The 24,087-nt window shown below is 38.1% G+C and overlaps 1 protein-coding gene across 15 annotated transcripts in view; it reads left to right on the plus strand.

The window, feature by feature from the left end:
* Positions 1 to 24,087, plus strand: part of LOC111869672 (kinesin-like protein unc-104) — a gene marked incomplete at its 5' end in the record, with an annotated part of 73,241 nt that overhangs the window by 43,386 nt on the left and 5,768 nt on the right. For 12 of the 15 annotated variants that reach the window (XM_033753515.1, XM_033753514.1, XM_033753516.1 and 9 more), the window contains 12 exon segments: positions 1,083 to 1,173; positions 4,481 to 4,605; positions 4,939 to 5,090; positions 6,395 to 6,559; positions 7,932 to 8,152; positions 8,693 to 8,882; positions 10,879 to 11,123; positions 12,442 to 12,606; positions 17,358 to 17,446; positions 19,903 to 20,149; positions 22,217 to 22,353; positions 22,813 to 22,914. In XM_033753515.1, the coding sequence (XP_033609406.1) occupies positions 1,083 to 1,173; positions 4,481 to 4,605; positions 4,939 to 5,090; positions 6,395 to 6,559; positions 7,932 to 8,152; positions 8,693 to 8,882; positions 10,879 to 11,123; positions 12,442 to 12,606; positions 17,358 to 17,446; positions 19,903 to 20,149; positions 22,217 to 22,353; positions 22,813 to 22,914 (1,929 nt within the window). 15 annotated transcript variants of the gene reach the window in all.

Genomic DNA, 24,087 nt, shown 5'->3' on the forward strand with positions numbered 1-24,087 from the left:
CTGTGCTTGATTAAGCACTATGCCATGAAGACATGTGCGGGAGTGGAAGTATAGCTCCACCATTCTCAACCTCAGCACTAGATGGAGGTCAGTGGTTAGCTTCACACCCCAGCTGCTTTATCCATGAAAACAATATTTATTCAAACATCAATTAATCAGAAGGCATAACTGGTTATTTTCAGCTGATCATATTCTTCCTTTTGTGTTTCCATTGTTTGGTTATTAAACAGTATATTGGTTTAGAAACTAAATGCACATGTAACACAGTATGTCTGAACATTGCTGTAGCTGCCTTTAGTGCTAACTTAAAAAGTTTTATTTTTGACCTCTTTTGTGCCTCTACACTGATTTATCAGATGTTAGTGTATCACATTCTAGCTTCTCCAGTGAAGACTATATTAACGTGTTATGTAACCTGAGGCGTCAGAATAAGTGAGACTAAACATTGCCATTCAACCTGATCCTGAGACAGTTCAGTTCAATCCATACTACTGAAACGTGTTCCCATGAAAGTTATTTATTTAATATTGGTCATCTTTCCCTTCAGAATGATTACTTTCCCAAGCACTTTCTCCATGAAGATTCTGTCTGTCATTCGTTTCTTTCATCATAGCTACATATGCATCCTCCTTAATTATCCTGCTAGGTGATGAATTTAAATCATTTGGTTCCTCATTCATTCTTTCTGTACTTTAGTTTACTTATCTCATGTTATTACTTAAATTTTCAAATGCTTACAATAAAGAGAATATGTCATTTATATAATCATACTCGATCATAAAATCCTTTTGTGTATTTCATGTTAAAGGAATCCTGAAGTGTCTGTCATACAGTGTTTGCTTACATAGTATTTTATGTAGTATGTTGCTTTGGTAATATTAACCAAAGCACTAAATTTTCATGAAAGAAGGACAAGACTTCAAATAAGCAGTCTTGCAGGAACAAAAAAGAACCGCAGAGATGTGTGACATCAAAGTGTCATCAAGTTTAACAAAAGTCACAAATTTGTTAATAGAATTCTTTTGATTTGTACACTGTTAGAGACAGAGCCTGTAAATACATATCTTATATACTCATTACAGCTTCCTTCATCGGCATGATGAAGCATTTTCTACTGAACCAGTTAAGAACACAGGAAAAGGACCACCATTGGGCTTCTACCATGTCCAGAATGTAAGTTGTGCTAATCACACTTTTCTGGCTTGTCACTGCTCTCTCTTTGATTTCCCCTTCCTGTCTGAACCTAATTCTGTAACATATCTGTAATTTTCTGTGGTACTGAAAAATGTGTAGAAGACTGAAACAGACCTCAAAAATTGAAAAAAAAAAAATGTTAGTTAGCTTGTAAACTTTAAATTTGTATAGAACTTGCCTGGTTATTCTAGCAAGTGAAGCAGTTCATTTTTTAATGCTTACAGATATTTTATGCCTGAAGGTGGAGGCAGTACATTTATCTGAAATGTCAATAGACTTCTGCCAGACTATATGTGGCCTCACAACTCATATGACTGTACTTTATATATGTAAAAGTTTGAAGATGCACATTTAATTTGACATTGGCAGTCAGTATACTGGACAATTTGATCTACCATTTTAATTGAAATGCCACATAGGATACTAAAACATCATATATATAATGTAAGTGAGTGTAGTTAACTCTGTGATTCGGAGTTCCTATTAAAACTTAAACCAAAATACATATCAGCCAATGAAGGCTGTCACTTTGCTTGATCAACAAAATTAATATGTAAGAATATTTTATTTAATATTTACTCTCTCAGCAAAATATTTCAAACAGAATTATTTATAGGTCTGACTGAGCTAAACATTTTGTGTTATATAATACTTCAGTATAATGATCATTTATATGAAAATGGCTGTCTATGTATAAAATAGACTTCTGATGAAATCAGTAGAACTGTCATATTATAAAAATATCATACATGCCTGATTTGCGTGGTATGATGAAATTTGAGCTTCATGGGCAAAGTGAATGAAGTGTTTGAATTTGATGCCACATTTAAGCTAATGCTGACATTCATTTCAGTTAAAATATTTTACTGCTTCCACATTGCTGCAGAAAGCTGTTTTTGGTTTTGCTAGAATTCACCAATTTCATTCATTGTTTCACTGTTCAGACCAAGAAGTGATACAGTACCTTTGAAATATTCAGCCAGCATTCAGAACACTTATGCCTGTATGTATATTGTGACATGATGACTGAAAGCTGGAATAGACCATTGCTAGACAACACTTTGGTAAACACAGAGTCCTAGCGGCCTCCGTAGTCTAGAGTAACGTTCCCACCTCATGACTCGTGGTACGCGGGTTCAAACCCGGCGGAGGTGGTGGAATTTTTAAGGGTGGAAAAATTCAGGGAACAAGTCCTCCGGGAGGGACATTAAGCCGTGGGTCCCGTGTCATAGCTTTACGGCACGTAAAAGAACCTCATATCTCCAAAGGAGGTCACTGAGCCAAATTCAAGGACANTCTCTAACGCCTCTGATAGATGGGGGAAGCATTATAGATACCGCCAAGCCAGTAGAGGCCGAACTCGCTGGCTCGGTCGGGACTGATGGTACGCACCAATATCGGTAGGGTATAGAGACTGGTAGAATATCATAGAGGGAAGCACAATGGACCAATACTGGTCTAAGTGCATGGGGAAACCCACCCTCTCCAATAACTAACTAACTAACACAGAGTGCTGCTGCAATGGATAGGCTGGTGAAGGCCAAAGCATTGTCATAGATTGACGCATGTTTCCATGACAACAAATATTAACAAAGACACCAATTCCTATGGCAGTGGATAACACAGAATAACAGAAGAACAGTTTGAGATGGTGACCAATATTTGGGCCTCCTGGAAGTTATAAAAGAGTTATACTTCACTCATAAGGGGGATTTGTCAGACACATCTTATTAGGCAGTTCAGTGTGTGTGAGCACAGATTCATCGTTTGTCATTCATCACAGCTGAAGAGAAGATGCTTGTAGTCCAATAAGGAATGGAGTGAGTCTTAGACAGTCATTGCTTGTGAGCTGTCATAATTGGTTGTAATTGTAAAGAAGTGCTAATAAATCTGATCATCGAATCCAGAACCCATTACTATTCATCACGCAAACCCCGATATGTGACAGTGTAATGTATTATATTAATGCTTTGCCACTTCTTTAAAAAGCACAATACCTGCTGTCAAAATTAAAGTGATCGAAAGAGACTATCTAGAAGATAGATTTATTGTGTAGCTCTTGAATCTTCCTGTATGACCATGAGTTAGGCACTGTTGATATACAATGAACTAAAATCACAAAACAGATCTCTTTATTCTCATGACAGAAAATATGTAGTCTTAGTTTTAAATGTTTTGCTTTCACGTGATGTTGCTCCCCATGCCAGGTGTAACCCAGTAGAGAACAGGCAGACTGGAAATGCTAGTACATATATTAACCCTTTCACAATCATGAAATCTGTTGCCCGCTGCTGGCTATTTTGTAACATTGCATACTCTTTAATGTGACAACAGACATCAGTGCAGCAACAGAAGAATTGTGTTTCTTATGTGGTCCATACCAATATGTTATAAGCAGGGCAGTTTGAAACAACAAGTTAGTGGCTGGTTGAAGTTGTCAGCAGTTCAGTTGAAAGCCTGTAAAGATAAGACTAGGAGGTTGGTATGCAATGGACACCAGCCTGGAACCCAGTTAGGTCAGTTCAGTTGAGCGTTCAGGTGTGGAGTGTTAACCACCTGGCAACAGCATGACCATAGAAGCTGAAGAATCTCCATTGGTAGGATTCATTACCAGGCAATGACTATCGGAGACTATAACAGGCTGAGAACACTAGTGTGCGTATTAAAGTGATCAATAAATCGAGTTACCACTCGAAACCCCACTGTAATCTGTGACACTAACATAACATGCAATTGATCTAGCAGATTATAATCACATTTTCAATTCTCAGTTTTCAACAGTTTTTCCTAAGCTGTGTCATGCAAAACATCTTTGTGTAGAGAAAGCATCGTTCCCATCTCCCATAGTCCTCAAGAAGTTGAAGATACTCTTTTTTCTGTCTTTTAAAACTTCATTTTCCTTTATTAAGCTTTTTAAAATAATTTTTTGGCATAATACCTGATACAGCCAAAGCTCTTTGTTAAATTCTGCACTTAAAAGTGATGCCAATATTAAGCAACAGTATGAGTGGTCTTATATCTGTTTCAAGCTCATTACTTTTAACCTTGCACTAGAGGTCAGATTACCTCAGGATTTTATTTTTAAGCCTACACTCTTGTTTTACCAGTATTCGGTAGCATTGTCAACTAAGAAATAAAGGAACTGTGAGCTTTAAAACCTGATAAGGCACTGAAAACATTTTCTTGTGCTTTTACTAGCTGTTGCAGAAGCACAGAACATCAAACTACATTCTATGTACACTGCAGCTGAGATAGTCAACACTTCTAAATATTCACTTGATTTCAGATAACTGTAACGGTAACAAAGTCATTCCTGGAGTATTTGAAGTCACAGCCTATTGTGTTTGAAGTGTTTGGCCACTACCAGCAGCATCCATTACACAAAGATGCCAAGCAGGAGGGTGGACAGTAGTGAGTACTATTTCATCTTATGTATCTTCTAGTGAGGCAACTCCTATACTCAGCTAATTTGAAAACATGTCAACAAAACAGGCTGTAGCATTTCCATAAGGAATTGCATGGTGCATATGTATAATGCTCAGCATGCCCATCTGCGAACATGGAATTCTTAGCTAAAACTAAATGAATTTGTGCAAAATTTGATATAAGAGAGCCCCTGTAGAATGTATCTAGTGAGTCACAATAGTCCAAATAAAAATATCATAACCAGCCCATAACTTGTTGTGGCACCATATTTTTCCTCGGCATGTTGCATGTGCCATTCACATTATGTTGCAATTGTAGCGTGCGCCAGCCTCCTAAACGGATGCTTCCCCCATCTATCCCTATCAGTCAGCCAGTGCGGTCACCCAAGTTCGGGGTCCTGCCATCACCTAGCACCAGCCATGTTCATGCCAAGTACGATGTCCTGGTTTGGTTCGAGATCTGTGAATTAGGTAAGCAGCAGCAGTGGAATCTCATATTGTATTATATTTTAACATTCAACACTTCAGTCAAAATAAGAATTCCATGCAACATGAAGCATGTAGCTTGTTACCTACTTCATGCTTGTTTCTTGGTTGACTTATTCTTTGACCTTGAAGATGGAGGTAACATGTTTCTCCAAAACATCAGTTAAATTTCAGTGCACTACATAGTGTTATATCACAGAAGACACAACTCTTCATAATCATCACTGTGAGAACCTCAAATCCTATAAAGAATTCCTTTGATTTCTATTTGATCCTTGACAAAGACTGACGAACTTCTTCTTTGATGCATATTATTATGCACACTTTTTCTGTCTGTCAATGTGTGATGGAATTTCCTGAGTGTAATCCCAGTTTGGACCACCTGGGTAACTCCCATACCTCTTGGTAAACTTTCTCAGTCTCTGCAGTAAATTCCAAGATAAAATCTTTAAATCACCATTACTGCCATCCTGCAAATTCTCTTATGCATATCGTTCACAGTCACATTTGCAAATCGAACACCTCAGCAATTTAATAGTGTCAGTAAATAACCTGAGAATAAATCAGTCATCAACTTGAGAACCATATCTTATCTTTGCTATCCATTTGACCAAGTCTCAGTGCAGTTATTTAAAAATTATCTGGTAAGTGAATACCCCTAACTTAGAAATTGTTGTGGAACAAATGAAAAACAGAAGTTGTAAGCATCTGTAGTACTTTAGGTATGCAATTTGTATGTATTTGTAATTTTACAGATTTATGTCAATTTTCATTCTCAATAATCATGTATTATAATGTTATATTTCTTTTCTCAAGTAAGCTTTGTTACTGAATCAACTTGGTATAGCAGGAGAACCATAGTTTTATATCCAATAAGTGCCTGGTTTGAACCTTGGCCAGATTACAGCCTATCTTTACAGAGGTTTTTCATAGTTTTCCTCAGTTTCTCACCAAGTGGATGGTGGGATGGAATGCTGAAACAACGACTGCATTCTTCCGGATCATATCATTTATGACCATCTTCCCTTGTCATGAAATTTGAAGTTTTAAAGCAATGACTGCAGTGATTACTATCTTTTGAATGTGATACTGTCTGATAGATATTTGCTAATGTTTCATAGGCACCCACTGATTTTGGGTTCATGGTAGAAGGTTTGGATATCTGAAGATGGAGGCAGCAGGTTTCTCTGAAACACTGATAAGTGCTGTATCTGCCAGAGGTTTTCTGTGCATGTATATGTGAAGACATTCTTTGTGCCAAAGTAACTCAGAGAGCTTTGTACTTACAGCTCCAAATGGAGAATATGTGCCAGCAGTGGTGGACCACAGTGATGATCTACCCTGCCGTGGCCTGTTCCTATTGCACCAAGGGATCCAGCGTCGTATACGAATTACTATTGTTCATGAGCATGCCCCAGAGTTGCGGTGGAAGGATGTCCGAGAACTGGTTGTTGGTGAGTTTACATGTGTAATTATTTGTACTGTAATTTTATTAATTTATTTTTCATCGTTGACTGGTTTGACTGTGAGTTGTGGAGAGTGACTGAAAAGCCAAGCTTTATGTCTTTTGTAGCTACTATAGGATTCTGACGATGGTGTATAACACACAGAGATATTGGGTTTTCGGACTTTATCCATCGTCCTGGTTTTAAGATAACTAAGAAAAACACGACGTTTCGGAAACTGGATCTGTTTCCATCCTCAGGTGAGGGAAAACACCTATTCTGTTGGGTCCCTTAGAAAGAGCTAGCCTCAATCACTGGATTGAGGACAGGAACAGATCCAGTTTCTGAAACGTCGTGTTTTTCTTAGTTATCTTAAAACCAGGACGATGGATAAAGTCTGAAAACCCAATATCTCTGTGCTTTATATCTTTGCTTTAGCCCTTTCAATCGTATTCTGTGCCTGCTTCAAAATTTATCATCGCTCCGTTTCTTAACATTCATAAGATCCATATCATCACTCAGAATAAAATTGATTTTATTCAAATTTATATGAGAACTATGATTAAAAAGGAAGCCAAACATAATTATTTTATACTTATTTAACCAATAAGGGCTACCATTCTTCTTAAAAGGATATACAAACTTTTATATTTTCCTTTCTAAGTACACACTGAAGCTAACAGCCTTTAGTAGGATACATTTTTTTTTATTTTTAATTGGCAAATTGTTTATGAAAAAAGTTATAAGTTTTCTTTTCTGCTTGTAAATTATATGGTAATGTTAGTCCGCAAAATCAGTGGCACAGAAGAAAATAACATTGCAAAATTCAGATACAGTTTACTCTTATTGGAATGCTCAGTTTGTTTTCTGAACTACCATTGATGAAATATAAATAAATTGTTGTTATATAAGAAAAAGTTAATTATTTTTATGCAGTATTTATATATAGAGAACTGTTTCATTTCTCACAACTTGAATCAAGTGTTCATTTTTAAAGAATAAATATCTGTGTAGGCGCTACAATTTTTGTATTTTTCATATCTTGTGTAACAACATGAAGTAAAGCTCATGAAATTCTCCAGCAGTAGTCAAACAAGACTGATGAATCAAAGATCTCTTTTCATATTTGTCACCATTTTGCAACATATATTTCATCTGTTGGTGAAATTTTTATCTAAATTGCATCTGATGTTGAAAGCACTATTTGTAAGAGATGTCATGGTATAAGTTTTAAAAGTGATGGCATTTCTTTGTGAAGAAAATTTTAATATGCATTGTATTATTATTATTATTATTATGAATATTTCCATCTTAGTCTACTGTTGCTCCTTTTCCCTTCCATTTTGAATGTAGATCTCTACTAGGCCTTGTTTATGTTCAGGTCGCATCAGAAATACCCCAGAACCTGAGGAGGAAGACAATGATAGTTCTGTACTGTCTCTGGGCCTGTTCCCTGGTGAATACGTGGAGATCCCTGGAGACGACCGCTGCATGTTCCGCTTTGAAGCTGCATGGGACAGTTCCTTACACAACTCAGTGCTCTTAAACAGGGTCACATCATACGGAGAGCAGATCTTCATGACAATTTCAGCATATCTAGAGGTGAATGTTTTTTTCCATATTAGTAACTCTACAGTCAGTCAATAGAGATTTAATACTCAGAATATTCACTCGTGTTATCAAACCCAAAAGTTAATTCTGTTACCATGAAGCCCAACATTGCTTTATATCTAGCTTGAGTTAATTTTAATTCATTATTTGATTCCCTAAGATCATCATCTCTATTGTTGATGATGTCACTGCTTTCATAGCAAGGTCCAATACGCTGAAATGTGTTTGCCAAGCCGTTGTCTAGAAGTGGGTTGCATAACCCCGTTGTTCTACCGCTACTTGGCATGGAAAACATGGAAAAAGCAGCCTCATCTATTATAGCATGTTGGACCATGTTAACAGAGCTGTTTTCTGGCAACACATTGATCAAATCTGTTACATTATGTTTTGATATAAATATTATGACAGTTTTGTAATTATAAGCTAATAGAAAAATGGCTGACACATTTTACTTCTATGGCATTGGAAAGGTGAAACTTTCTGTGCCTACTCAGATATGACTACAACAGTAGCCTGTTTTCTGTGTTTCAGCTTGAAAACTGTGGCCGCCCAGCCATCATCACAAAAGACCTTAGCATGATAATTTATGGTCGTGATGCTAGGACAGGTCCTCGCTCATTGAAACACCTATTCTCTGGGAACTATCGCAATGCAGAGGCAAATCGATTATCTGGCGTGTACGAGCTGGTACTGAAGAGAGCATCGGAAGCAGGTAGCCCAGGTTTGTTCCCCGTCCACCCAACCAATAGTGAGTAGACATCCAGCCAGTGCGATCATCATGTTGTGTATTCAGGTTGCTGTGCTAGGGTTTGTTTCTTTACACTGGGTGATTGATTAATGCATTTGAAGTCAGCTTGACTGCACTGGTTATGACTGTTCAAAGAATTATTTGAAACAAATGATTGCTATGTAATTCTTCACACTGTATGCCAGGATGTTTGAATAGAAATAGCAACTGTTACGAAGATGATAATTTACTTCTTACCTTAATAATTATCTGTATGATTTGGGAAACCCTGTAGGACAGTTTCAGGGCTCTTTTATTACTCTTATTCTTAAATTTTTAAATACAAAGAATTACTCCACAGCTTTTTGACATTGAATTAAAAAGAAAATGTGTTTTTCAGAATGGTGTGATATTGAGATTATAAGTCTGTAAAGAGGAACATGGCTAAATCAGTTCAACGAGAGTTAATTGAACCATGAAATATGTGCATTTAAGCATTAGTGTTTGAACAACTATCACTGATGTGGGCAGAAAGCCACCTTCTTCGCTAATGAAGTTGTTGGATTCTGCAGGAGTTTCTGAGCACACTGGCTGTGATTAGTATAGTTCTAATCCCAGCTCGATTGTTAAAGTATCATGCAGTAGATGTAAAGATAATGTTATGTTAAGGTTTACTGTAATGCTGTAGACATTATAATATGAATGCTTATATTCGTGTTCACAATTTGGTAGGGCTTACTTAGTGTAATGTTACTGCATCTTTTCTTTAAGTAGTTAGTGTGATTGTGATAGTTTGGTCAGTACAGAGTTTTTGTACAAATTATAGTAGATATGGAGGAGTTTTTATTTTACATTTCGTATTTACTGCATATACATAGATGTTTATGTATTTATATTGTAGATATAGGATGATCTTTGACACTTTCATATGTGTTGCCAAATGCATATTGAAATCTTTCTCAAATAAAAGTTAGTGATTGGTTTTATCACTAACAGTGAATGTCTAGAAACAACAAACTCTGGCCACAGGAAGGAGTTGTAATACACAGTCTTCCAACAGATGTTGTGAGGTTGAGGCTCTCACAGTGAGGATGACAAAGATTACTGTGTGTCACTATGTTGTCTGGTAGATAGGTACCAGTGTTGTGGTTGAACTTTCTGCTGTAATTTTATAAGTAAGAGATGGTCTTCTACCCTGAAATTGGAGACACTAGGTTCCTCCAGAATTATAGTAGTTACCTGCGTCATATGAAACAACGTAGCATCACATTGCAGATAACAGTAATCTTGATACTAACAGTTTGCTGAGGAACCTACTGTTTCCATTTCCATGGAAATGAAGTCAGCAGGTTCATCTAAAGTGCTCATACCTATGTGCAAAATACCTGGCATGCGTTTTAGCAGACAGTAATATTCATACTGTTAGGGGTTGTTTTCTTGTTGGGTCTACCTTCTTGCATTGTCACATGCCTACAACATATGCATACAGCTGATTGTGAACTGTACTACTTGTTGATATAAGCTTGAGGTAAGACTGAACGTCAGGTTATTGTAGTGAGATTACTAAATCTGTTGTTCTCTGACAACAGAAATTCTTGACCGTCTGGGCAACTGTGTACTTAGAGACCTGTTTTGCTGAGTTAGTATTTGTTATGCTTTCTGTTCATGAAGAGAATGCATACAGAGGAGGTTATGTCCATCCACATATTTCATCTCTGGATGTGAAGCTGTTCAATAGATTAATAGGGCTGTACTAAAAGTTATCAGTCACATTTACAGAAAGATCAGATTTAACTTCATGATATTTCTCAGAAGTGGCTTATACAGAAAATGTCAATTTCAGGAAGATCACTAACTACTGAATCATTTTTCAATGTAGTGTATATTTAATGTGTATATTGTGTTGGTGTAGCCATACTGTGTACTTACTTAATTGCGAACAGTAAATAATACATAAATTTGAATGAAGAATTGTATTCCTTGTCAACAGGAGTTCAGCGTCGTCAGCGTCGCGTTCTAGACACGAGTTCAACATATGTGCGTGGTGAAGAGAATCTGCATGGTTGGAGACCTCGTGGTGACAGCCTCATTTTTGACCACCAGTGGGAGCTTGAGAAATTGACAAGGCTTGAAGAAGTTGAGCGTGTACGCCACATGTTACTCCTGCGGGAGCGGTTAGGAATTGATAAAACTATACAGACTACTCGCAGTTGTGACTTTACCAAGTCAGAGAAGGTGAGAGACTGAAATTAAGATATTTGCATTGTAGAAACATTACATGTACTCTTATACAGCCCATCATGCAGACTGTCTCAAACAAGGTTGTGTCTGGCTTGTATATGGCAGATACTCAATTTGGCTCTTGGCCATCAAACTCAGGTCCTAATGGTTTTCCAAAGTTTCTTCAGTCAAATACCATTGCAAAATGTATTTTGTTGTGGCTGCTTCCTTATTAGCCTCACCACCATCTCTGAGCCAGTTATCTAGAAAATGTGTGGAGCCTCAAAGCCCTATGGGCCTCCATGGTCTGTTACAGGAATAGCTTTACCTCCCACACCCCTTTGTAGGTGAGGGGGGGGGGGCAGCTGCTCCCTCCTCGTTTCTGTCCAGTTTGCTCTTTGTCAACTCCATTTGTACAATGTTAAGTAATATATAAAGTCAATACAGCTTGATTAAATAACCTACAAGCCAAGAAATCATCTTACAGGCCCTATAAAATATCTAGCATTTTTTCTTCTCCTTAGCAGTGACCTCTTTTTAGCCTCCCTTCCTTATTTTGAAAAAATAAAAGTGTGCTTACAAGATCACGTTCTCTGTGTGTCTGTATGTCTATCTAACCTATTGTTGCTAGGCAACGGCTTGGTAAACACGTTCCCGTGGCAAAGAATACATGTGCAGCAATAATAGAATTGTTGGACATATCATTTTTTTAAAGTCCATGCCATATTGAAGGAAAAAAAGTGATTAGTTCTTCCCAGAACTTCTTGTTATTTATTGTTGTTAATTCCATATATTTGAATTTTGTTGCTTTAGAATTTAAATTAACCTCATTAATAACTTAGTTGCCCTTTGTCACATCACATACTGCAAAATTGTCCCTGACTAGGAACAGCAGAAGCTATAATTCCTTTGATCCAAATTTGGGTGAAATAATGTCCTACATTTTGAATCATGAGCTGGTTGCAATAGATCTTATAGTTTAATGGACTGTACTACATATAATGTTCAGGGTGTGTTCATGACAGTAAGTACATAATCCATATCCCAAAATGTTTATTATACTGTTAAATGCTAGGACATTCCAAACTGTTTACTGTATAAATTCTGTTATGCAGATCTCTTGAAAATTGAAACCAAATTCAAGATACTGCATTCTAAAGCTATGCTGTTTCCTGTTTTTCCCGTCTTGTAGTGTAACACAATGTCAAACAAGAAGTATGTCAGTGATTTTAATGCTGAAAAAAGTAATAAAAGAGAAAAACTGGTGGTAATTGTTTTCTTATTCCAGGGTATATGAATGAATCGAAAATATTTATGCTTGTTTTACTTGCAGGAGGTATGTAACATGGTAGCCAAGGCAACAAATGAGGGTCGAGCCAGTCCCGTGGTACACAAGTCTCCCAGCAAAGATGTTTATGAGCCATGGGAAATGACTGAGAAGGAAAGCGAGCTGACCCTAAAGTGTGTGAAACTGATTCAAGGGAGGATACCAAGTAAGGTAGGGACTCTAACAAGCTTCATCATCCTGTAGTTGATATGGAACTTCTAAGAGTTCTTAACTTGCCAAATACAAAGTAGTAACAGTCTGACCTTCTTCACAATGTTTACAGCAAAATGAATTTATTAAATACAGGGTGGGGCATATAAACCTTTCCGATTTCAAAAATGCATGGAACAGAAATAAAGAAAGATGCAGGCAGAATTATTTTATTATTTGAAAGGACATAGAATGCAGTTTTGTTTTAATGGGGTTTAAAAATAATATCTTCCAAATGGCCACCTCCATTTTCCATACACTGACGGAGCCTGTTTCGGAAGTTTTCCATGACTCTATGAGTCATATTCTGTGGAATAGCATTGATTTCTTCGGTGATGGCAGCCTTCAGTTCATCAATAGTTCGGGGACGATGTGTGTACACCTTTGCCTTGAGGTAGCCCCACAGAAAGAAATCGCATGGTGTTAGATCAGGCGATCTGGGGGGCCACCCGATGTCACCCCGCAAAGAGACAAGATGACCAGGAAACATTTGTCGTAGAATCTCTATTGAACGACACGGGGTGTGGGCTGTAGCACCATCTTGTTGGAACCAGATATCTTCCAGGTCATGATCTTGCAATAATTCATCCAATTTCAATAGAATAAAATTTTCAAGCATGTAACAATATCAAGCAGAAGTCACTGTAATGACTTCACCATATTCTTCGAAGTAAGAACCCCAGACACCACAGTGAGAAACAGCGCAACACACCGTCACTCGAGAGCTGTGGAGTGGTCGTTGGTGAAGGTTCCGAGGGTTATTCTCAGCCCAGTAGCAGAAATTTTGTTTATTTACAGTCCCAGACTGGTGAAAATGGGCATTGTCACTACAGATGAAAACAGCTGTGGAAGGTATACTCTGCAGAATGTTGTTGCACAAATTTTTTCATGTTTCAAAGTCTCTTTCACTTAACTCTTGCACTAATGGGTGCATTTTGAGGTCTCTATGAAGGATTCTTCTAACACTACGGGCAGATAATCCAAGTGCAGCCGCGTGCTTCCATGCAGAACGCTTGGGGGATTCCAAAATTGAAGCCCGCACTCTAGCCACATTTGCTGCTGATGTTGAAGTCCTGGTCCAGCCTGAAGTTTTTCTTTTTAATGCAGAAGATGTCGCTCTAAAATTTGATGCCCAATTTATAATTGTTGGTCCAGTGGGAATGGGATCACGCCGACCGAGAGCAAAGTGAGTGCGAAAGGCCCGCTGGGTTTTGATCACAGAACCGCCGTTTTTAAGAAACTCTTCCAGCACGAACGCACGAAGTTCTCCCAACCAAGCCATTGTGTGTACTGAAAACTGCACGCTATAACCTGTCTAACAATACCATCCCCACCACTCTACCCCCTCCCTAGCCTCAGCAATAACCTTGTGAAATCGGAAAGATTAATATGGCCCACCCTGTAGTTACTATAGGATTCTGAGGATGGTGCACAACACATAGAGATATTGGGTTTGCGGACTTTATCCATTGTCCTGGTTTTAAGATAACTAAGAAAAACAAAAAACTGGATGTGTTTCCCTCCTCAGGTGAGGGAAACACCTATTCTGTTGGGTCCTTTAGAAAGATGTAGCTTCACTCACTGGACAACATATATGGCATGCTTGGCCAACCCAATTAGCCAACCCAGTTTGGACTTTTCTCCCATTTGGAACCCCATTATCAGCAATGAAGTCACCAATTCACATAGATGATATGTATGACGTGATATATGTTTTATTGATTTCTGTTAGGTTCTAAATTAGATAGATGTGATTTACTCCATTGTTGACGCTAGTTAGACACTATTAGTCTTTTACTAATTCTCCTTTCTATTCCATGCCATGGGGTAATGGACCTGGTTATTAGTTTGATTTCGTGACATAAATTTCTACGGCTCTATCTATCCTGGTTCCACGGTTGTACGTGTTTGGAACAATTTGTAATATATATCTTTCTTATTAACTCTCATGGACTTAGCCTGGTCTCAGATATTTATAACTTTTGTGTTTTGTGATGTGTGTACTTGAGACTGGGTCCTTAAAGGGGTACAAGAGAATGGGTATCACACAACTCTTGACCATTTGGTTTTTTTTTTGTACTAGTTCTCGTTTTTGTTTTGTTCTGTGGTGTGGGATCATGGACTTTGTTATTAGTTTGGTTTCATAACATTTATTTCTAGGGCTCTGTCGATCTGGCTTACACACTAGTATGTGTTTGGAACAATTTGAAATGTATATTTCTTTTATTAGTTCCCATGGACTTAGCCTGGTCTCAGGTATTTATAACCTATGTCTTTTGTTACCTGGGTTGTCCAGTGATTGAGCCTAGCTCTATCTATTAAAGGGACCCAACAGAACAGATGTTACAGAACTCGTGACTATGTGGGTTTTTGTTCTGCAAGGGAATTATACTGACTGAGTGACAGGCAAAGTTAGTGTCAACTTTTGGAGATAGAGTGTGTCAATCTCGGTTTTCTAGATTGGAGCCACTACTTTTTCCATTCAAGTAGCTCCTCAATTATCCTCAACAAGGCTGTGTGAACCTTGTTCTAGACACAGTGGTCCAGATCTGGTTCTGCTGGGAATCAAAACCGAGACCTCAACTTTTGCAGATAGTGTGTGTCAATCTCGGTTTTCTAGATTGGAGCCACTGCTTTTCCATTCAAGTAGCTCCTCAATTATCCTCAACAAGGCTGAGTGAACCTTGTTCCAGACACACTGGTCCAGATCTGGTAGTGCTGGGAATCAAAACGGAGACCTCTGGATATGTAGCCAGGAAGTCTGACCACTGGACCAGAGAGCACTTTACAAATCACTATCTCACACGGGCTAGTGTTCTCAGTCACATTCTTCACTGTGCTGGTTGGTTACGCCTGTCAACAGTAGATCTTCCTCAGCTTCTGGCCCACATCTTTGTGGGCTGACGGCAATCACACATCAACCTCCTACTCTTCTACCTGCCGTCTCAGGACTCTCTCATAATGGCAGCTGGTCTTCGTTATGTAGCCTCAGCACGGACCACACAGAAAACACTGAGTCCATTATTTCTTCTTTGGTTGCTTTACTTTGCTATCCTCCTGGACCATACGGAAAATACTGCTCCGCTCTTGCACGTGCAGTCATTATGTTAATGGGTTTATTTATTGTAGTGTAACCTAGTAACAGCTTTCTCTTCAGTTGTAATGTCACATTAATGGCTGCTCATCGCAAGTAGCCTACAGGTGTACTGCCATTTCTTCTTTTCCGGTTGGTGTGGGCAAAACTTGTGATAGTGGCCAGCGCTTCTACATCTCTGACTCTTCAGCTGTGGGTAGTCTTTTCATTCACTTGGATGGTGACCGCCTCCTTCACAATATCTTGACACTCAATTTTTTATTCCTCTGTTGTGTATGTGGTCATCATGATGCTGATGAGTTGTTTGCTGCAGCCTAGTAATGGCTCTCTCTTCAGTTGTAATGTCACAATATATTGTAAAGTACGTGTATATTCATCACTCAGACAAGCTTCATATCATACACGTAATGCTACCACATATTTATAAAAATGAGGTTGTGGAAGTTAAAGTATTTATTCGCATCCTTTTCCAGTTTCCAGCTCTCCTCATATTTTGTTCTGATCCTAATATTTTTAATTCTGTGCTGGATTTGATAAACAAACATGTATGCAGGGAATTTGTGACATCCTGTACTGTAAAAATGATGGCTCCTGTATAGTAATAATGAAGAATTTGTCTGATAACCCTGATCTCTCAGACTTTTATGTTGAAATTTAATAAAGGTAAAAAGGTAAAGCTGTCCCTGTAACAGGCCGTGAAAGCTCATAGGGTTGTGAGACGTCGAGCGTCCCACATTTTCTACACAGTCGGTTCAGAGATAGCCGTAAGGTTGTCAGCCTTACATGCCAGCCACCCTTTACCTCCCAGGAAGACTCCTGGTACTCATTTCTGTTAGATGCTGAGTCGACCCCAGGGCCGCAGTGCAGCTGGAAGGATTAAGTAAATTGAAAAATCCAGTGACCTCATCAGGAATCGGACCCGCAACCTTCCAGCTTGTGGCATAATGCCTCAAAAAGCATTTTACATCCTAATATATTATAACTGTACAAATGCACTGTACATCAATAATTGTAACTAAAATTAGTCAATGTTAACATGTGAACTTTTCTTACCTGTTCCTGAAAATGGATCTGATGAGGGCATACACTTGATGCCATGATTGAAATTTACTATTCTTTGTTGCTGTTACTATTAAGCCCTAAAACAAGACTTAAATGAGGGTATCACTGTATGTAAAACCTTTGTTGACAGTTGCAAAATGTAAACTGATTACACATTGCTACTGACAGTGTCAGAGCCTGCTGTAACAGTACTGTCAGCAGTCATTTTCTGTTTCCACATAATGTTGCCCTTTTAAATGTGTGGAAGAGCTTTCAAGTGACTTCAGGGATCATATGGATGCGAGAAATGAAGAATAGTAAACCCACCCTGTTGTGCATGTGCAGTGGGGATTTTAAACTGTTTTGTTTTTTACTGGAAACCAGACCATAATAATATAAAAATCAGACAAAACACGTAGCACCAAGCATCAACATCATGATGCATAATGACTTCATGAAACCCACAAAACAGAATTGAGGTCCCAATGTGTGTAGGGGTCATAGCCATATTTAAGGAACATACCAAACAAATGTTTACATATTTTCATACCAATAATATTTATTGTTCTGATTCCAGGATTTGCCTATCACAAAACACAACGATGTGTCTCCAAGTGAAGAGGCCACAGACATGAGCGCTAGTCTTATTTCCAACTCATCAATAGAGTAAGAAACTTTCATTGTGTTCAGTTAAAAGGGTCGTGTTATTTATAACCAGTGAAATACTGATGACTCATACTAAACAGCTTAGACAGAATTCAGTTTTTGTCCTATTTGGACAGTATGAACTACAACTTTATATGAATTTCTAGCCGCATATTTAAACATGTCTCAGTAACTATCCACGAGACCCAAAATAAATGTATATGTTTAACCCTTCACTGCCAGCGGGCATTTAAATTCCTGCTCAACTCCTATGCCAGAGGATATTTAAATATTTAAATCAGAGGGTGCAACCTTTCACTTAAAATGTAATAAATTGGGAAAAACTGGAGTTCTGTTTTTCTAATTTTCACACTACATTCAGAAATATGTATAGAATCGGTGTATTGATCCACACTGCTTTAAAATTATATTTTGGCACAGTGAGCCTATAAAAATTATGAATGATAGTATCATATTACCTTAGAAGTTCAGCTGGGTGTGTTTGTCGTGAAAATATTCCACGCAGATTCCCACGTCACACAGTTTTTGACACACAACATGACGTTTCTGTTGTCTTGATTTCTTCATTTGGTGGACTCTTGCTTATAAAATCTCTTTCTCTTAAGATGGGGCACTGTTTTGTTGGTCGAATGTCGACCCAACACTTTGTGTTCTACAGCGTTAGCATATTTCACAGAGTCCTTCAATCAACTGAATTCTGATTGACAGTTTATCTATTATTTTCCTTGTGTTATTCCTACATATTATCATCACATTCAGAAATTTTCTTTTTGTCCCTTAGTTTTGCATATTCTCCCAGTGGATGTTTGTGCTGTTCACGATTCTGTCATTTACCACAGAATCAAGAAAAGCAAAAACATCCATTTTCATTGTCTAATTCTGAATCTGATAAAACTGTATTCTGATTCAATTTGAAGTAAATATATTCTCCACTGGTCATGACACAACACAGCTGGCCACTTCGTTCCATGTGGCTGGCCTTGGCTAACCAGACTGCATGATGCTTATTTATAGAACAAAGGGGGATTACAATGGTATCATTCATATAGTGAACTGTTTATCATTTTCTGCTGTAGCAGTCATAACACACTTCTTAGAGTCAACGTCACGTCTCAAAGTCATAGATTCTCCACGTCTTCTCCTCGTAGTTACAAATACCAATGTTGAAGCAGCACAGTTCAGAATATGCCTCAAGAGAATCGACATTTCATTCGATCAAGCTAGAGGATAGTACACAGTATTGATCTAACATATTTAGTTCATAAGAATTCCCCTAGGCAGAGGTAGGTTTGTAAGGGCAACAAGCACACCAAGTGTTGAAATAGATAACTTTTTCAAAGAATTCAAATGTATTACAACTCCTACAAGAAGTTCAAAGTGGGACAATGAATATATGAAATGATAGCCTGAAATTTCTTCTTTAATTTCATACCAAAAGAATTACTTTACATGAAAATCACGGTTCAAAATACGAGCTGAAACTTAGAGCTGCAATACGCGTGCAGGGTACGGACCCCGGCGACGTGTGATAGAAGCCACTGGTGTGCCAGGTACAGAGCCCGGCACTGAAGGGTTGAAACATCATTGTATGAGCTAATAATGTGAATGCATTTGTTTCCTGTATATTTGTTTATATGGGGCACGCAGTAGCATAGTTGGTTGAGGCACCATGCTACAAGCTGGAAGGTCTTGGGTTCAAGTCCCGATGAGGTCGTTGAATTTTTTTCAATTGACTTAATCCTTCCAACCACACTATGGCCCTGGGGTCAACTCAGCCTCTAACAGAAAAGAGTACCAGGAATATTCTTGGGGTAAAGGGGGGCCGGTGCATAAGGCTGACAGCCTCACCGCCATCTATGAGCCAATTATCTAGAAAATGTGGGTACCTCAACATCTCACAACCCTATGGGCCTCCACGGCCTGTTACAGGGATACCTTTACTTTCTTTTAACTTTATGTTTTTTTATACAGCAATGTTTTTTTGTCAACTGTGGGAGGTTCTTGTACAAATGGAGATAAAATGCAAAGATGACTGCAGAAAGCCTTGAAATAGGAATTTGCTTTTTGTAAATTAGTACCTGTAATTTCAGTTGAAATATTTGTAGTAAAAACTGCATTCCCACATTTTATAATCAACATTTATTGCCGATTCTTGTGAACATGATAATGAAGTTTTGGGCTTCATAAAAGGCAAGGAATTTTTCGAGCAGATTGACCCCACTCTGAGGAGTTGGTTAACTATTATTTATTACCAGCTTATTACAATGTTAATATAATCTTCAGTTGCGATATGCAGCAGGTAATGTCCATAATGAAAATTGGATAATTGAAAATGATTTGATTAAAAATTATTGTTTTCAGCCATTTTGCCATAATTTCATGTGCACATTTATTTTTCAAACTCAAACTTCTCATTGTTTAATGTGTGGTTTCTGTTGCTTTGCCATGTGCTGCAGATTATGCTCACCAGAGAAGACTCGAACAGTATTACCAGAACAGTATATATTCTCCAGTGGACCCACTGGTGAGGGGCAGTGCACACCTCAGGTGCCTCAGCCTGTAGGCAGCTCATCCCCCGGTAGGGAGCAATTGGTCCTATATGTCCCTGAGATGGAAGAGATCCGCATCAGCCCTGTTGTTGCCAGGAAGGGCTACCTCAATATCCTGGAGCAGAAAACAAATGGCTGGAAGAAGAGATGGGTGGTAAGAATATACACCTTTTGTTGTCTCCATGCATGAACAGTAGATTGTAGATGCATGAGGTGAGTCCTCACATTGTGGCCATATTCAGTCTGTTGTGTACCCCTTTTGTGAGTTAGCCATCTGGCAGTCTTGTGCTTTGAATGATACATAGTACTTTGCTTAATGGGGAATTTACATAGTCACTTGGCTTCTTGAAGTGGAACCTCAAGTGACAAAATCTTATATTAACTAGAACCTCACAGATGCATAGTGCCAAGTGAGGCTGTTTATTAATCTCAGTTTGCATTATCAGTAGGACAGCCTTAAATTTGGCTGTGACCTCTTTTCCTCAGTCCTAACTGGCAACTTATAACTGAAGGTCAGTTCATTGAGACAAGGAGGCAAGCTGTTGTGAACGTGGTGATGAACCTTGGGGAATCTGTAAAAGGTGGGCAATTTCCGGAGCGAGCAAGTGTTAGTTTCTCAAGAAGCGCTCTGCTCCATGGAGTTAGTTATTTAGGATATCTGATGTTGTCAGGGTATGACTCTGTACCCCATTCAGAATGCCATAGGTTTGATATCTATTAAAGGGTAGGTGCATATTTTTCTGTACACACATCAAAGGTTTCATTCATGTCATCCACATTTTCAGAATGCAGACAGTGCCAGGCCCTCATCATGATTTTGGAGGAGACATGGTTTGACTTGATTAAGTTCATCACTACCACCACCACCCACCCTCGCACCTTCCCCCTCCTGCCACCACGACTACTACTACTACTACTACTACTAATAATAATAATAATAATAGTAATATCAATAATGCTACTGTCTTTGTATTGGTGTATGTACCAGCAATCTTATCACAAAATAGAAGGTGCATATGTGCCTACCAGCAAACATGTTTTTGGAAAGCAGTGCTGATTATTATTGAAATATATTAATAAAGTCAAATTTGTATCTATGTTTAACAGTCTAAGCAGTCACTTTACTGTAATTCCCAATTTATAACCTCAGAAACTGAGCACACATAATTTACCATAGTTCAAAATTATATTTTAAGACCATATCTGCCATTCTTAACTGTTACTTTTATTGAAGGCCAAAATTAATTTTTAAGAGTCATCAGTATTTAGGTGATTCGGGAATGTGATGATGCTGACCTTCTAAGTGTGAGGTCCTGGTTTTGAGATTAGCTGGGTCTAATGCAGATTTTGCTCACCTTTAACAATATCATAAGTTTCTGTGTGTGTGTATGGAACACCAGGACCTACCATGGTTTGGCTCCCTACATTAAGCCTTAGGTCTTCCTGCCATCCTCATCATTTCTTTGGTGGGCAAAATGAAAATTCTGCCCAATGACTGCTCTTATCTAAAGGTTGGATCTAGCATAAAGCCCGAAAGGCAGTGGTCGGAGTGTTGAAAGACCATACCTAAGTGCCTAAACTACAGGACAGCAGTATTTGTTTAATGACTATTTGAAATAATATTTATAGATATTATGAAAATGAACATTTTATATTATAAACATATTGATATAATGAATATAGTTACTGGGGCTTGAATTACAGCTACCACTATAGTGTACCCGATCTGACATATAACCAGGGAACACTTAATCATGTTACATCCATGAAGATTTCTTACATCTTCAGAGATGTATTGTCTGGTAGAAGAAAATGGTATTCTGGATTGTAATAATATGTAGTTCAGGAAGATGTTTTGAAAGAACATACTGATTCTGTCTTCATGGTCGATAGTAAATCAAAGAAGAAACCAGCAGAAGCAAGCAGAACACTGATCTACATGGCATTACAGCCCAGAAGTCATTGCCATGAGAACCTCAGATCTAGCAGTCCGATAGAAGTTTACCAGTGTTTCAGAGGAACTTTCTGCCTCATCTGCTACACTGATCCATCCTTATGACAGAAGATGGAGGCAGAAAGTTCCTCTGAAACATCACTGAATGTACACTAGACTGCACGGTATCACATCCCAAACAAGAGTAATCTTCATAGTCACCAATGTCAGAACCTCAAATCACACATTATGAGATGTATCTTTTAACCCTTCTTTATTTTGGATCAGGCGGTGCGACGGCCCTATGTGTTCATTTTTCGTGAAGAGAAGGACCCAGTAGAACGTGCACTCATCAACCTGGCAACTGCGCAAGTTGAATACTCTGAGGACCAGCAGGAAATGGTTAAGATGCCAAACACGTTCAGGTGCGTTCAGAGGCTGACTGTTGCAGGCATGTAGAATTGTGTGCATCAACCAACAACCATTTTCATAAATCATTATGTTAATCATACCCAAACGTTTCTTATTACAAAATTGAAAGAATAGTAATTGTAACTGAAGATCTGCTTCCACTTCTTATTTTGTTAAATTCTTCTTTCCCTTTGCTAAACTGCCTCCCAGGTTAAGCCTTCTGATAGCATAATAGCAGCAGCTGCCAAACAGAACATGTAAGATGCTAGTGTTGAGTACAGTTGACTGGCTGGGTTACATTTAGCTTCTCAAGAATTGTTGATGCATGTACTTAGTTATCTCCTAAAGCTCTTATGGTTTAATATGCCCTCCCGTAGCAAATGAAAATACTAATTAGTTAAGAGTGAGTTGCAGTACAGATATGATAGATTCTAATTTTCACAGAATACAGTATTGTTTTGTTCATGTTTCAGTGTTGTTACAAAACACAGGGGCTTTTTACTCCAGACTCTGGGAGACAGGGAAGTTCATGAGTGGCTATATGCTATCAACCCTTTGCTAGCAGGTCAAATCAGGTAAGTCTCCAGTCATCTGTTCTGAGTTCATTGTGTCTCCATAAGGGTAGTGGAAGAGAACATTCAGTCAAATCATTTATAGCTCTATTCTTCATCCAGTCCCTTACAATCTGTTGTTTTCTGTAATTAATTCCAATAATTCATTTCATTCAGTATCATGTTGCTTATATGGACTTAAGAAGACCTGTTTATTTAGCCCTGTTTTTATGCCATCTGAATTCACTGTATCCTGACACCATCAAATGAAGTAATGTAAATATCCTGTATAAATTGCTTTTGAATATGTTATGCATTAGTATTGACAGAGGATTACAGTATTTGAGTGAGTACTTTGAGGTTAGAGCACTGAATTTTTCCATTCACCGTCTTGTATCACCGTACATATGATGGCATCCCTAGATATTGATTTAAGAGTTTTCCACTGCTAGTTAAATAATAAACTTGAGAAACATTTAGAGTGTATTCTTTAAACATTGGCTAGTACCTAATAAATACTGCATCATGTTTACTGCCTTAAACATCCAGTACAATAATTTAATTCACAGAGCCATTCATGTTTGGCTTGTTCAGTCTCATCAAATTTAAAAACACTGCAAATGGATATTATACAATTTATTGAGACAAATCCTATTTTTTAAGGAAGTTTGTTAAATCATGTGTCATCTTCACAATATGCTAGCCCACGAATCACAGTCAGAATCTGCAGAGAAGAAGAGATGTGAATTAAAACAATTAGATTATAAATAGCTTCACTTCTCTTTTTTTTAATCAAGATGTTTTTTTCAAGACATTGTTTTGACACATTCTGTCTCAGAATATACCAGACATTTGTAATTTTTTTTAGAAAAAGTCTCTCAGTTTGACACCTGACCAAAACCTAAATAACTGGAACTTCTTGGCACTGAACAGAGATTTAGCTTTATGGTCATCAGAAAATAATTAAGAAATACTGTAGTGTCTTCAGGATACACTAGGCAATCCCTGTGCTAGTCCATGAAAATGAGGTAACAACAAAACTAATGCAACTTCTGAGGCTTCATGGCAGGATTGTTCAGATTGTGGTCTTCTGTATTGTGACACCATGTAGACCTGTAGGCAGATACTGACGTTTTGGAGGAATATGGTGCCTCCAGCTTCACAGCTGCAAAAGGGACATTTCTGTGTTCAGTGTAC

The sequence above is a fragment of the Cryptotermes secundus genome, unplaced genomic scaffold, assembly GCF_002891405.2.
Source record: "Cryptotermes secundus unplaced genomic scaffold, Csec_1.0 scaffold1072, whole genome shotgun sequence".
NCBI lineage: Eukaryota > Metazoa > Arthropoda > Insecta > Blattodea > Kalotermitidae > Cryptotermes > Cryptotermes secundus.